Source organism: Sylvia atricapilla, chromosome 20 (genome assembly GCF_009819655.1).
Source record: "Sylvia atricapilla isolate bSylAtr1 chromosome 20, bSylAtr1.pri, whole genome shotgun sequence".
Lineage (NCBI taxonomy): Eukaryota > Metazoa > Chordata > Aves > Passeriformes > Sylviidae > Sylvia > Sylvia atricapilla.
The window spans coordinates 10,853,296-10,868,083 of record NC_089159.1 but is presented as its reverse complement, the minus strand read 5'-3'; the positions used below and the strand labels follow the sequence as shown (position 1 = coordinate 10,868,083).

General features: G+C 56.8%; 1 protein-coding gene across 2 annotated transcripts in view; it reads left to right on the top strand.

Annotated features, from left to right (window-relative positions):
• Positions 1-215: 215 nt before the first annotated feature.
• CLUH (clustered mitochondria homolog) overlaps positions 216-14,788 on the top strand; it is a 32,176-nt gene continuing 17,603 nt past the window's right edge. Inside the window, exons 1-5 of one of the 2 annotated variants that reach the window (XM_066333620.1) lie at positions 216-363; positions 11,903-12,099; positions 13,612-13,783; positions 13,944-14,087; positions 14,296-14,423. In XM_066333620.1, coding sequence (XP_066189717.1) covers positions 249-363; positions 11,903-12,099; positions 13,612-13,783; positions 13,944-14,087; positions 14,296-14,423 — 756 coding nt within the window. In that variant the 5' untranslated portion in view covers positions 216-248. Of the gene's footprint in view, positions 364-5,876; positions 6,851-11,902; positions 12,100-13,611; positions 13,784-13,943; positions 14,088-14,295; positions 14,424-14,788 lie in introns of those variants that run through there. The other variant, XM_066333619.1, reaches the window with a different exon arrangement.

Genomic DNA, 14,788 nt, shown 5'->3' with positions numbered 1-14,788 from the left:
ACCGTGCGGCCTCCGGGAAAGGCGCGGGCGGCCGGTGACCTTGCCCGGGGGTCTCCCGGGGGTCTCCCTGGGCGGTGCGGGGCGGTGCGGAGCCGTGCAGAGCGGTGCGGGCCGGGCCCGGCGGGCGGTGCGCGGCCCCTTTAAGGCGCTGCGGGCGGCGGGGGTTGGGCCGCGGCGGGCGCCGTAGCGGCGGCGGGGCCGCACCACGTGGGGCGGGCGGGCGGACGGCGCTGTCCTTCGGCGGGCCCATGGTCATCCGAGCGGGCGAGATGCCGCCGGCCGCCGTGCCGGCCGCGCAGGGCGCCGAGCAGCAGCAGCCGGCACCCCGCGCCAGCCGGCCCGCGGACACCCAGCAGCGCCCCGGTAAGGATCCGGGCCGGGGCCCGCGGCGCCGGGGATGCCCGTCCCGAGGGCGCCCGTCCCGCCGGTGCAGACCCCAGCGCTCCCCGTCCGGCGCCGGGGCTCTCGGCGCCCGCCGGAAAGGTCGCGGGGGTTCTGCGGGAGCCGGTGCGGGGCCGCGGCGGGATCCCGGGGCGGTTCTGGCCGCTGGGGCGGCTCGTCCCGGCCGGGGACGGCCCGGCGGAGCGGCCCGGGCGCGCCCCGCCGCGGGGCCGTGCTCCTGGGCCCGGGGCGCTCCGTTCCCGCGGGGGAGTCGCGCCGGGGCCCCGCGCCCCCGCCCCGCCTCGGGAAGGCTCCTCGCAAGCCCGAGGCTGCGCTGGCGGCTGAGGCCGGAGGCCGCGGCGGGCCCGGGCCGCGCGATCGCGGGTGCCGTCCGGTGGCGGGGCCGGGGCCGGGGGAGCCGCGGGGTCAGGCGGCGCCCCGGGCCTGGGCGGGCCCGTCCCGGCGGAGCGGGAGCCCCGGGCCCGGTGAAGGTCACCTTCATGGGCCGCTCCACCACGCGGCCGCGGGGGGGCCCGGCCGGCAGCGAGCGGCCCGTCCCCGGGGCCGTGCCCGGGAGCCCGTGGGCGGCCGCGGGAACGGAGCGCCGTGCGGGACCGGCTCGGTGCCCGGCACCGTGGTGCTGCCCACGGACCGACAGGGCCGGCACAGGGCTGGGTCCTCCGGGAGCTGCGGGCGCCGCTGACACCTTAGAAAATGCTCAGAAGCGAGAGTTTTCCTGGAAAGGGCAGGGGCTTGTTCGACATCTCAGCTCGCAACTGCGGGTTTAACTAGTTATTTGCTGGTCGTTCTTATTGGAGCCTGAGTGGCTCAGGCCAGGGACGGTGTGCAGCTCCATGTCCTCACTGTTCTCAATGCCAGCTCTCCTACTGGCTCCTGAGATACTTCCCCCTGCTCTGGGTTTGCTCGTTTTGGTGTTTGTATCTTCAAGATCTTAGAAGCCTGAGCACCCATCTCAGCCTCAGCTCTCTTCTCTGATCTCTAAAGTACAAGTCGAAGGCACAGAAGCAGCGTGGCCTGTGGCTGGCCTTCGTCCTGAGGCACGTGAGTCCCCTGAGTGACCGACGTGTCGCTTCCATCCCCCGCTGACTTTAGGGGATCGAGGCGGATTTTTGAAGTTTGTCACCTAAAGCAAAGTTCACTGGCATTTGGTAGTGAAGCAGGTTGGATGCAGTTCAAGAGTGGGAAGCTCAGTGCTGGTGGCCTCCCCGTCTCACCCACGTGCTGGATTTTGAAGCAAGCATCCCACCTGCAGTGCCAGCCACTGGGTTAAAAAGTTATGCAGTGTAATCTCTGCCTCTCCAGCCACAACTGATTGCTGAGGGAGGATGGAGGGTGGAAAAATCCTTTGTGTGTTTCAGCACCGCACACGTGGGAGTGGGGAGGAGCAGAGGAAGGGCTCCTCAGGGGGCCGGGTGCTGTTCCAGGGGAGCAGGGTCAGCCTGGCCACCTCGGCATCACGAGCTCTGGGTCCCGGGCTCTGTGTCCCCACTGCTGTGTGTGGCCTGCAGAGCACCTGTGCAGGCAGGCCCTGGCTGTGTCTGAGGGCAGCTCTCAGTCTCTGGAGCCGTGGGTGGGCTGCTTGCTGCAGAAACCCACCCCAGAGCTGTGCCAAGCTCAGGTGCCAGGCTCTGTGCCAGCCGAGACGGCTGATGGCTGCTGCTCTTCCCCCAGCCTAGAAACTGTTGAGACTTACTCTGTCCTGAGCACAGAAACACAAAAGAATGGACAGTTAGTGTTCCTGTAATGGTTTCTGGTGGGTGCAGTTTTGGATTAGGTTACCTTTCCTGTCAGCTGGTGTGAGGTCAGAGACAGCCATTGTGTGCAGCGTTTTTATTCCTGCAGTCTTTACTGCCTTAAAACCAGCTTCTCACATACAAGTTTAGCAATGTTTCTAGCTACCATAAAATGCCTTTCAACCTTGCCTTGCCCAGATCTGTTTTCTCCTAGTTCAGTCCCTCCATCCCCAGCCACCCCTGCTTTCAGACACATCTTCTGCTGGAGCAGCAGAGAATGCAGGTGTTAATGGAAAACTGCTGTGGAGGCAAGTGTAGCTGTGCGTTAGCAACAAGGTCAGAAGGCCGATTCTTAATCTGGGGATCTGCTATCGCTGTCTGTTGCCCAACCTTGGAGGTTCACTGGTGTTTTGGAAAGGACTGAATTGCTGGCAGTCAGGGTTTTTAATATGCAGCTCTAACAGGCTTGGAGGGGACAGTCAGAGGAAAGTTGTGCAAGAGAAATCTGATCACTGCTACAAGGTTAAGAAGAGAAAAGAGGCGTGATAACACAGCATCTGTATGGCAGGATGAGGGATGGGAACTCGAGGGGATCATGTTCAGGGCAGTTCTGTCAGGGGGATAAGAGCTGAGCTCCCACTGGAAGCTCTCTGCTCTGCCTGAGCAGCCTCGCTCCTGGGTTTCCCAGCTGAAAAGTGGAAGTAAGTAGGTCAGGAACACGCACTGAGATAAATCCACCTGCAGACTCAGAGCTGCCTTGTGCACAGTAAAACCAGCACCATGTTGCAGAGTCCTGTGTTTACCTTCATTGTCTGTACATGACTAAACTTGGCAGCACACCCCTCTCCTGGTGCAGCTTCCCAGCACTTGCTTTACTTTCCTGCACTGTGCTCCACTGGTTGTGCTGGAAAGTTGTTATTTCTAGAAGCTTTACAGGTCTGAAGTTCGTGCATTTTTTTAATTTGCATTTGAGAAGCAATGCCAGTCCTTGGGGCAGTGCTTGGACAGTGTGCCAAAGATGAAAACCAGCATGTGGTTCCTCCTGTGGTGGCAGTGGCTGACACTTTTGGCAGGAGGTCAGGTTTTTGCCATAGTAGCAAGGCTGTCTCGGGATTAGCTTTTGATTGGCATGTTTTTCCAAAAAAAGCATTTCCTTAGTTTGTCTTTCACTTTGAAGAGAAAGACTCTAGTACAAGCTGTTCAAGAGGCTGCAGGCTCAGAGAAGTTGTATGTAGTTTTGTCCAGTGACATAAAACTGCAGGATCATTAATCTCGCCCCACAGTTCCAGTGGGTCTGGTTAGGCTGAGACCAGCCCTGCTGCCCACTGGCCAGCGTCCTGCCCTTGGGAATGGGTGAGGGTGGGAATGCTGGCTGTTAGCAATGCCGAGGACCCTGTGTGCTCTGTCTTTGCTGTGGGTGTCCTGGAGGCTCAGCTGCAGGCTGGGCTGGGCTGTGGTGCCAGCTCAGCTCAGGGCACTGTGTGAGGCAGGGTGGCATCACTCTGTGTCCCTGGCAGAGGGGTTCCCATGGCACAGGCAGGTTTCCTGGGCTGCTGCTGGCAGCACACTGTTGCAGAGCTGCCCTGTGCTGTCCCCAGGGCTGTGTGTGGCCCGAGCAGCTCGGGGCAGTGGGTGGATGGACACAGCTGTGCAGGGCATGGGAAGGCAGCTGGAGCTGCTGAGGACACCATAGCTTCAGATCTCCCCTGCAAACCATACCCAGAGAACAGCACATCAGTTCCCTGCTCTTGCTGTCCCAGCAGCTTTCTGAAACTAAGGTATGTGCAAGAGTAAGGCACAGAGACTTGGAGAATTACTGGCTGGTTCTTGGTTTCTGTAGGAAATACAATTCCTTCCTTTGGCTCTCTTGAAATTTGAGAAGCATGCTCTTCCTGACACCGTTAATGTTTTTGTTGGTGCTGATCTTTGCACTTTGCATTAGTCCTACTCTTTGTGCCTGATTTCTGTGATGTTTGCGTGTTATTGTAGCAGGGTCACCCACACAGCCAGTCTCAAGGCTAGGTTCCTGACAAGTTTTGGCCAGATAGAAAGTTTACAAATGGGTTTAAATATAGTTCCCAGATGTGGAGAGTGCAGGGTGGGTAACTCAGGGTACCAGACACAAAGCACAAGACATTTCAGCACCTCTGAGTGCCTGAGCCAGCAGCTGTGGGGTCCTGTGGATATCCTAGGGCTCAGCCCTGCCGAGAGAACTGCAGGTTGTAGCCCTCACCATTCTCTGCTCTCTCTCTGAGCCAGTCCCAGTGGTGTGAAGCTGCTGAGAAATAAATGCAGAGCTTGTAGCTCTGCCCACAGATGTCTTAAAACCAATTTAAATTTAATGATGGCAGTAGAGCAGCTCTAATGTTTTACTGTGGGCACTTATTAAAGAAGTCCTTGTTGTACCTAAAGTGGGAAGTTCCTGGGAAGCTGTGGTTTCCGCAGGAGAGGCAGAGGGAGGCACCTCCACGTGTCTCTCACCTCCCCTGATGGGATGTCCTGCAGAAATGTTTTCATTAGGGCCATCTCTGGAGCTAATGCCTGTTCATTTAGTCAATTTATTTGGATTCATTAAACTATTTATTTAGTTTCATTTATTATTCAGCCAAAATTTAATTTGCATTTGCTGTACTGACACCAGCATTCAGAGGTTAGAGCTAACACATGCACACTACTGTGAGCTTGCTTTGGCTGCAGTCGAAGAAATGCAGCTCAGCTTTGTGAGACCTGACCAGGGACTGACCTAGAAGACCTGACTGGGGACTTCTAGGACATTCCTCCTCTTCCCAGAGGCCTCCTGGTGAGGAGGAAGAGTTGAAGCTATCAGGACATCTGAAGTTCTTCAAGAATTGCAAATCACAAGAAAAACACGATGCTCGTGTGATCTGAAAGTTGGTGCTGGCTCGTGGGACTGAGGGGGACCCAGTCCTGAGGCTCCAGAGCTCCAAGGCCTGTCCTGTGCCAGAGGAGTGATGCCTGGATGATGGAGGGTGAGGACCTGTGGCACAGCCTCGCTGGAGGCAAGCAGTGGCCTGCTTGGCCACAGCCTGTGACAGACCCCAGACCTCAGCCCACCTGGTGCTTGGAGAAAGCTCCAGCTCCATAATCCCCGCTCCAGTTGCTGTGATTTTCTGTAAGTAGCATGGAGAGAGGAGAGGTGTTAGGGGATTGTGTGTGTGGTTTTGTGGTTTGTTTGTGTTTTATGTGGCAGAGCAGCGTGAGAGGAGAGTAAATTCGTCTAGAATCTACTTACCGGTTCAGTGCCTGACCGCTTTGTGCTCGCCTGTTTAGTATGGATGGCTGTGCTGGGCCCGGGCGTGCCATAGTAACTGCCCTCCCTTGTAATTCAATGCATCTCCCTTGCTCAGGTTTGGCAGCGCACCCGTCCCAGGCTGCACTGGTGTGGCACTCGAGATGGGGCTATTTATAACCTCCCTGGGGCCGGCATCCCCCCGGTGCCTGGGGAGCTGTGAGAGCTGCAGCAGGGCAGGGCAGAGCTGCGGGAGCTGCCCCACGCCCGGCGGGGCCGTGGCTGCTGGGGACGGGGCCGGGGCAGTGGAGGAAGGTGGATGAAGGTCTCCAGGCAGCACTTTGGGGAAACTGCTGCGAGCCCAGCATCCCGTTCTGGTGAGCACACGGGACGTGGGATCCTGCGCGGAGTCAGCTGCTGGTCCTGCCCGCCGGGGCCCAGTGGGCATTCTCTTGGGAGAAATCTCACATCTGACTGCCAGAAGGCGGCGGAGGGCTCGGGCTGCGCGTGGGAGTGTTCCTTGTGGGGACTTGAGTGTATGTGTGAAACACAGCTGACTGCTCCGATCCGGTGCTGCGTGAGCCAGGCATGGGAAACAGCCTTTTTGCAAACTGCTGCAGGCAAGTCACCGATCTCCTCTTCCAGCCACGCGGCTCTGGCTCACCTGACGAGAGGTCACCCCTCTTGCCAAAGTCTCCCACAAGCTGTGCTGTCTTCCCAGAGATGCCAGAAGCTGCCCAGTGTGGTAGGCTGTATCCAGACATCATCCCCAGTGAGGCGGTGACTGGAAGCCTTCAGAAGGGCACTGAATACATCCAAGACCTATCTGAGACCAAGGACAAAGAAGGAATGGTGGCAGTGTGTGATAAGAGCGGTTTGATACCTGGTGTTGGCAGGGTTGGCCTGCTCCAGCAGACAGAGGCATCCTGTGCAGTGACTGTCCTTCCAGCCGACCTTGGGGACAGGCCGGCAGGGCTGGTTGATCATGCTCAGTCACTTGAGGCCTGCCAGAGCTGTGTGAAACTTGAGGACAGCGGCTTAGCCCACAGATCCTGCCGCCGGGAGGAGCACGTGGCAGCAGCTGACGGCCCTGGAGCACGTTCTGCCGGCCAGGGCCATGGCCAGGGGCGAGTGGCCGGGCCCTTGGACACAGCCGTTGGGGCTCTGGACACTGTGCTCAAGTGCAGAGCTCCTGCTCCCTCCCCAGGGAGTCCTGGGACACGGTCCTCTGCTCTGCCATCGAGTGTGGGGAGAACCCTGCCAGCTCAAAGTGCACTTGTGCTGCCTATTTCCCCTGGTGTGGTGTCACCTAAGGCTCAGGACACAAGTGCTGGTTTTGTGACAGACCCTACTGCCTGCTCCAGCAGAAGATCAACCTGCGATCCTGATTCCCAGGCACAGGTTCTGCCCTCAAAGCAGCAGCAGCAGAAGAAGAAGAAGAAGAAAAAGAAACTCCCTCTGCCAGGTGCTCAAGTCCCAAGGGCTCTGTCCTGCTGCATGGAGCCACCACACGTGTGCCCCTCATGGGGGTGGGTGGCTGTGTGCCTGTGGGATGGGGCAGCACATCCCACACCCAGAGGAGAGGGGAGGAGAGCAGAGGTGATATTTTAACTTCACAGGTGAAGGAGAAAGGTGGCAAGGTATCCCACCTGGGTGTGTACTACAGAGGGACCTGTCTGTGCCTTGTCCATGTCAGCAAAGCAAACTTAAGGGTGTTTTGCTTGTCTTTCTCTCAGTTCATAAGACAAATCACTCTTTTGTTTGTGGCTGCAAACATGGTTCATGTAAAGGATGGGAGCAGATCTGCCCAGCCCAGCCTGCAGCAGCTTGGGTGGGAGTGAGCAGCTGTGAGAGACCAGCACAGGGAGCCCTTGGCTTCCTTCAGCTGTCTGCAGGTTGAGGACAGGCCTGAGCTGCAGGGGTGGAGCAGCTCCATCAGCTGTGCTGAGGATGGGATGTTTCTTGTCTTCTTTCACCCAGTGCATTATTGCAGTGCAGTGGGGATGGCTGGCCCCTCGAAATGGCACTGGAGCTGATAATAACTGATAATAAACCAAAAGTTGATGCTGGAAAAGGTTGGGGGCTTAAGTTTTAGTTTTGTCCCTCTAACAGTTTCACTAGTTACTAAATATAGGGAAGGAAACTCCTCACTGACAGGGCAGTCCCTGCAGACCAGGCTAACTCCCAGCAACATAATGTCACTGACTTTTGGATCTGATAATCTTTGAAAAGGATTTGTGGCTGACTTTGGTTTAGAAGATTTGTTTGAACATAAATCAGTTATTAACTAACTCTCTCCAGGATGTGTGCCGGCTGTTGCTGCATGCAGCCAGCAGGTTCTGGGTTCAGGTGTGTGCCCTCCTTTGTGCTGGGGTTCACCAGGTGCCTGCCTCGGCTGCAGCCTGGCTGTAAATAGGAGGCGTGATTAAAGCAGGCCCTGTCACCTTGGCGTGTGAACTCCTTGTCCAGGTACAGAGATGACACCTAATCCTCCGTCTGATCCTTAGTGCCAGGCGTGACCGCAGACGGGGAGTGCGGGTCACTGCCCCGGTGCTCCTCGCTCTGCCGTGCCCTGTGTGTGGGGATTGCTCTGCCGTGCCCTGTGTGTGTGTGTGTGTGTGTGTGTGCAGGGATTGCTCTCCTTTACCCTGTGTGTGTGTGTGCAGGGATTGCTCTCCTGTGCCCTGTGTGTGTGCAGGGATGGCTCTCCTGTGCCCTGTGTGTGCAGGGATTGCTCCCCTGTGCCCTGTGTGTGTGTGTGTGTGCAGGGATTGCTCCCCTGTGCCGTGTGTGTGTGCAGGGATTGCTCTGCCGTGCCCTGTGTGTGTGTGTGTGTGCAGGGATTGCTCTCCTCTACCCTCTGTGTGTGTGCAGGGATTGCTCTCCTGTGCCCTGTGTGTGTGCAGGGATTGCTCTCCTGTGCCCTGTGTGTGTGCAGGGATGGCTCTCCTGTGCCCTGTGTGTGCAGGGATTGCTCCCCTGTGCCCTGTGTGTGTGTGTGTGTGCAGGGATTGCTCCCCTGTGCCGTGTGTGTGTGCAGGGATTGCTCTGCCGTGCCCTGTGTGTGTGTGTGTGTGCAGGGATTGCTCTCCTGTGCCCTGTGTGTGTGCAGGGATTGCTCTCCTGTGCCCTGTGTGTGTGCAGGGATGGCTCTCCTGTGCCCTGTGTGTGTGCAGGGATTGCTCTCCTCTACCCTCTGTGTGTGTGTGTGCAGGGATGGCTCTGCCATGCCCTGTGTGTGTGTGTGCAGGGATCGCTCTCCTGTGCCCTGTGTGTGCAGAGATTGCTCGGCTGCGCTCAGGGCAGCAATGAGAACATCAGGGCAGCAATGAGAACATTGTGTTAGAGCTGGGCCAGCAGCCAGCACGGGCCGGAGCTCGGCAGTCTCCACCACACCTGCCGCAGGTGGGGTGCGGGAGGAGGGTCCTTGCTGGGACACAGGCACATCCCTCGGGATGAGGGGAGACCCGAGGCCGCAGCCTTCGTTCGGGACCACAGGCGTGTGTCTGGAGGCTGATGTGAGGCAGGGGATGTCCTCTGCAGCAGCCAGCAGGGCGGTGGGCGGGAGGGGCGGCCGGGCTTGCCCCTGGAGCGGGTGGAGCCGCTTCCCTGTGACTCAGACACCTTCCGTCAGCCATCTGGGGCGCAGGCACGGCTGCCAGACACAGCTGCCAGACACAGCTGCCAGCCCGGCTGTGCCTTGATGTGACAGCGAGGAGCAGGAGAGAGGTCTCTGCAGGTGTCTTTGAGGTGTTCCTGGGCCTCTCCCACTGTCACAAGTAGGCTGAAATGCTGTGAAGTCCAGGAGTGCCCCACGATGTGCCTCCCTCTGTGCTGGCACTGCTGAGGCCACGGCAGTCGGGCTGCAGCGGGTGGGAGGAACCGGTGACCCACTTTAAGGCAGGTGGGTGCAGCTCTGCTTCCCTCGGGGAGCACATGAGGTGAGTCAGCACCCAGCAGGCAGCACGGCCTCCATGCTTCCTTGAAACGTACCCATTCTGTGCAGAACCCTTCTGGAAAGCCTTGCCTGGCTCACATCCGAGGGTTGTCCTGCTGCACAGCAGATCTTTCTCAGCCCAGACTTAACTTTTGTTTCTAAAATTGAGACCATGCTGGCTGGAGCGGGATCCTCTAGCATAAGGAGACATTAAGGTGTTGCCACTACACGTCTCTTGTCAGAAAGTGGACAGTGTCCTGGTCTTGCCTTCACTCAAGTAAGGAAAAGAGGGATGGAAGGCATGAACATGTATTTCTACAGACAAGAAACAGTATTCTGACTTCTGAAACATCAGGTAGTTTGGGGATCTTACACCACTGCGTAGTGAAAAGCAGAAGTGTGGTCCTCACTGGTGACTTTCCCTTGCTGAGTTCAGGTTTTCCTGTCTCACTTTGCTGCTGAGGGCGTTTGCTGTGCTCCAGACTGGTGTGTACATGGATTGCAGTGCCAGCCTTCCTTTCAGCCAGATTCTGCCTCCTTTCTGGCTGCCACAGCAGGAAGAGAAGTTCAGTGATCCTGCCCTGCTTGGGTGGGCAGGGGCTGGGCCAAGCCTGGCTCGGGCACCTGGCAGGTCATCCTGTCTGCAGGACCGGTAGCCCCAGGTGCAGCATTTCCGTGGTGGCTTGTCTGCACTCCCTCCAGATCCCCACGTGTTCAGGCAGCCCAGGAGTATGGCTGTGCTGGCTGTAGGGTGTGACGAGGGGCTCTCCCCAGCCCTTTGGGCACGGTGTGGTTTTTCTGAAACCACAGCTCTTGAGGCACTCTTGCATGGAGCTTTTCCTCCTCCTTTCTAGCGAGACAGCAGCCTGCTGGAGCCAGAGCCAGGCCTCTCATCTGACTTGCCCATGGCTTCATCTGTCAAAGAAATGAGCAGCAAGTGCTGGGGACATATGCACAGTGACAGGGAAGATGAGCAGCAGCTGCTGAACTGCTGAAGGCAGCCGAAGCTGTGTGAGGTAGCTCTGCTACCTGCTGCCTTTCGGAATGGGTGTGCTCTCATTGCATTTTTTGCCTTTTCACCATGTCCTAAGTCATCCCTGACAGTCATCTCTGAGGGTTTGCTGTTGGCAGTCATCTGGGGCAGGGACATGACCCTCCAGGGATGCTTTTGCAGGGCTTGTTGCTGCAGCCTCATGTTGTGCTCCAGAGGTGTGCAGGGGAATGTGATGTTGCCACCCCTTTTCTGGGTTATGGTGAAGGCTGGATGACTTCTGGGCTGCAGGAGCAGCTGGGGCTGATGGGGGAGAACTGGCTGTGACAGCTGTAGGTCCTCAAGCCACAGCAGCAGTCTGTGAAGTGGGGAGGCTGAGCTGCCATTTCCCCTGGAGTGGAGACTGGTGCCTTGCTGTGAGGTGAGGGCGAGGAGAGACACCTGCCAGATGGAGCTGCAGCCTCGAGGCATTATCCTGCCTTGGAGCTGTCCTGACCCTGTGCAGCCTTTCAGAAGGGCTGTTTCTGCTGCTTGGGAAGGCGCCCCACCTGCTCCATCTGTGCTGCCTGCAAGAGGCTGCCTGAGAGCACCAATCTGGAACTGCTGCGTGTGACCTTGGGGGTCCAGCTGAGTGTGCCAGCCCCTGCTGGGAGCACAGCCTGAGGGACACGATGGCTGCTGTTCTCCAGCACCCACTGCCCCGGCTGTGTGGGGTGGGTGGTGTCCTTGGGGCATTGGCCTGGCAGGCTGTGGGCAAGGGCTGCTGTCTCTCAGAGTTGCCATCAGCAGCTCTTTCTGCTCTCACAGCTTCTCCTGGCAGCCCCTTAGTCCTCTCTAGTGTGGTCCCCAGCCTGGTTCAGAGCATGTGGGCTCCTCTAGGAGACGGGCAGTTTCCTAGATCTTACCATCTCTCTGACAGCATCCAGCTCACTGGAAAAGAAAACAAACCATTGCAGAGCAGCGAGGTGGGTGCAGGGAGCTCCCCGGCCCTGTGACGCATCTGTCTAAACGAGCACTTAAAATGTCGTCACCGTTTTCTTCAATACAATTGCTTAGGCAAAGCCTCGCCCTGGCACTGTGGGATCTCTGCAGAGTATTTTGGAAATGCAGAGGGTGGCCAGGTGTGGGCAGGGCCGTGGGAGCTGTTGGTGTGGAGTAACCAGGTTCCCACGTGACGTGCAGCGGTGCCGCTCGCTCCCTCTCCCTCTCTGCTCCTTAACGTGTTGCTGCAGAGGTTACAGCTGCCTCCAGGCCGCAAACCACCACACACCCTTTTTTTTTTAATTAAGAGGCTTCTTAAGACAGCTCAGTGTGGTGTACACTGACCCATCCTTCCTGCTCTCCTTCCCTCCCCTCTCTGCACATGGTTTGTGGAAGATGGAAACACCGCAGGCGAGCCAGAGCACCTTAATTATGCTCTGAGGAAAGGGAGGGAAGGGCCTGGCACACCTCTGTCTAGTAAACAGCAAGTGCAGAATAAAACCCTTCCTGCCGTTTAGCCCCTGATTGGCTCGGGCTTTCCACTGTCCAAGCCAGTCTGTGCAGCCCACTGGAGAGGACCTTGTCTAAACCCCTCTCTTCCTGCCCAGAGCACCAGTCTGGCGTGGCACTGATGAATGGCAGCGGCCCCCATGACAGCCTCAAGGGCGAGAAGGACGCCAAGCAGAATGGCCATGAGGAGGCTGACACGGGAGAAGATGGGAACGACCAGGAAGTCATCGTCATACAGGATACGGGATTTACTGTCAAGATCTGTGCACCAGGGATAGAGCCCTTTTCCCTGCAGGTACCTGCCCTTTCCAGCTGGGCAAGGGGCAGAGGTGGTGGGGGAGTATTTGAGCCAGTGCCTTTCAGCCAGGCAGGCAGGGAAGGAGGCAGGGCCTGGGAAGGCCCCTGTTAACCCCCACAGTCTGGGCAGTACCTTCAGGCTGCTCACAGCTCCCTGACCTGTCTTCTGACCGGGACTGAGTGGGGAAGGAGGCAGCAAAGGATGGAGGGTGCAGGAGACTGTCAGTGCCTTGAGAGAAACGAAGGAAGAAGAGATGTGAGCAAGAGGCTGCCTGTCCCAGGCCCACCCTGGCATTGCAAGGACAGGGAAGGTGTTTCCTTCTGGATCCCAGGTGTGGAGCAAGCAGAAGGAGAACTCACTGATGTGTAGCCCTTTGTCCATCACAGAGGGGCTTGGGTATGGAGCTGAGTGCAGGGAAGATGGCCTTTCCCACGTGGCTGTTTTAAAGAAGTGTTGTGAAAACACGATTTCTGGGTCTGAGTGAGGAAGGGAAAATCCCCTGCTTGCTCAGCAGTTACAACATGACACTGCTTCAGGCCAGTCTGGGTTTGGTACAGTGACAGGTGCTAACACAGCTCAGGGAGCTCAGGCACTGGCCTGAAGACCAAGGGAACAATGCAGTCTCCACTTCCCTCCTCATAGAGGTATCTGCCTCATGTCATGTGGCCAGTGACATGCTGCCAGCTCAGGATGGGCTCTGACAGGCCTGGTTCATAGTCCCATTTAGCTTGATACTTCACCAGAAACTATTTGAATGAACTATCTCTAATTCTGGGGGGAAGCATCTGAAATCTAAACACAGTGGGAAGTTCTTATCTCCTAAAGACTGGCAGAGAGCGCAGCAAAATCCCATCCCCTGTGGAAATAGCTGTGTCTCAGACTGGCTTTTTGTCTCCTTTAAATCCTCCTGGCTGTTAGTTTTAATAGGCTAATAATAGCAGGTCGTGTTGTTTACAGCAGCTTATGTAAACTACCCCGAGTCCTCCGGGTTTTCCAGCAGTGTCAGTGATGCTGGAGCAGAGCAGGGAGGTGGGGAGCAGCCCCGGTGCTCAGGGTGAGGCTGACCTGGCCTGAGCCCTCGGGAGGTGTGGCACTGGCACAGACACACCACACATCAGGAGGGGGAACTGGGCTGTTTTCCATGTGCAGCATTCAAGGTCTCAGCACTAATGTGTGAATGGATAAGGAAGAGCCCCCTGTTTCCCCCATCACCTATTCCTTCACTGCCCTCTGTCACCTCTGTCCCATGCCAAGTGCTTGGTGCAGTGCCTGTTACATCTCTGGGTGCCAGCCCCCGTGGGGTGGAACTCAGGTGGCTGACCCTGCCAGAGGTGACAGTGCCCTCCCAGCAGGAGCAGAAGGGATCTTCCTGGGAGGGGAGGTACAGTCTGCCTTTCCAGGCCTGGAGAAAGAGGTCTGACAGTTTTTGATGTTGCAGCTGAGGGGCAAAGTTTGGCAAGAGCATATGGGAGGATAAACAATAATTGTTTGGATTCTTACCTTCTAAAGGTTTCTCCTCAAGAGATGGTGCAAGAAATCCATCAAGTTTTGATGGACCGTGAGGATACCTGCCATCGGACCTGCTTCTCCCTGCAGCTGGATGGCAACGTCCTGGATAACTTTGCTGAGCTGAAGACAATTGAAGGACTGCAGGAGGGCTCACTGCTGAAAGTGGTGGAAGGCAAGTTCCTTCAGGCTTGGGAGGGAAGGGGTGGGGGTTTTCTTAGGGAGTGATTTTGGCCACCTGTCAGCTCTTTCCTATGGTTCATTTTGAGACTTGTGTGCTAAAGGAGTAAGCAACTGTCTAATTCCAGTTTCTTTCCTCACTTTTTGCTCACCAGAGCCATACACAGTGCGAGAAGCCAGGATCCATGTACGCCACATTCGGGACCTTCTGAAGAGTCTTGACCCATCAGATGCTTTCAACGGTGTGGACTGTAACTCACTGTCCTTCCTGAGTGTCTTCACTGAAGGAGACCTGGGAGGTACGGGTCAAAAAGACTTCTCTGGTGTGGTCAGTGGTTTCATTCCCTGACTCCTTGCCTAGTTAAACACACAGTGACCATCAGCTGCCCTGTGTCATTTAGGAGTGCGGAGAATGCTTGCAGCACTTCTGCATCCCTCCTTGAATGATGACTGGAGGAGGGAATGCTGCACTTCTCATAACTGACTTCATGTCTCTGTCTGTTCTAGACAGTGGAAAACGGAAGAAGAAAGGTACTGAAATGGAACAAATTGACTGCACCCCTCCTGAACATATCCTGCCAGGTAGCAAAGAGAGGCCCTTGTGTGCCCTTCAGCCCCAGAACAGAGACTGGAAGGTAGAGTTCTCCTGTGTCATTGAAACAGCTGTTGGCACATTCCTCACAGCAAACTGGTGGTCTGGGATTGAAGGCTGAGCTGAAGTGGACTTTGGGATTTGCTCTGCTTGGTGCTTAAATGAGTGCTGAGATACCACTGCTTAGCCAAAAGAATAAAGTCCAGGAGCTGGTGTGCAAAACACTGGACATGGAGTCTGGACATCTGCAGAGTGTGGAAGGGCCAGGCTTGCTGGGATGGGTGGCAGAGAAGGGAAAGCAGCATTCCTCTGCAAAGTCCTGGAGACAGGATCTGCAGGTCACTACAGATTGCCCTTAGCTTTCCCATGCCCTCCCACTTGGATTCTGGTTTAGAAGCTGCTATTTGA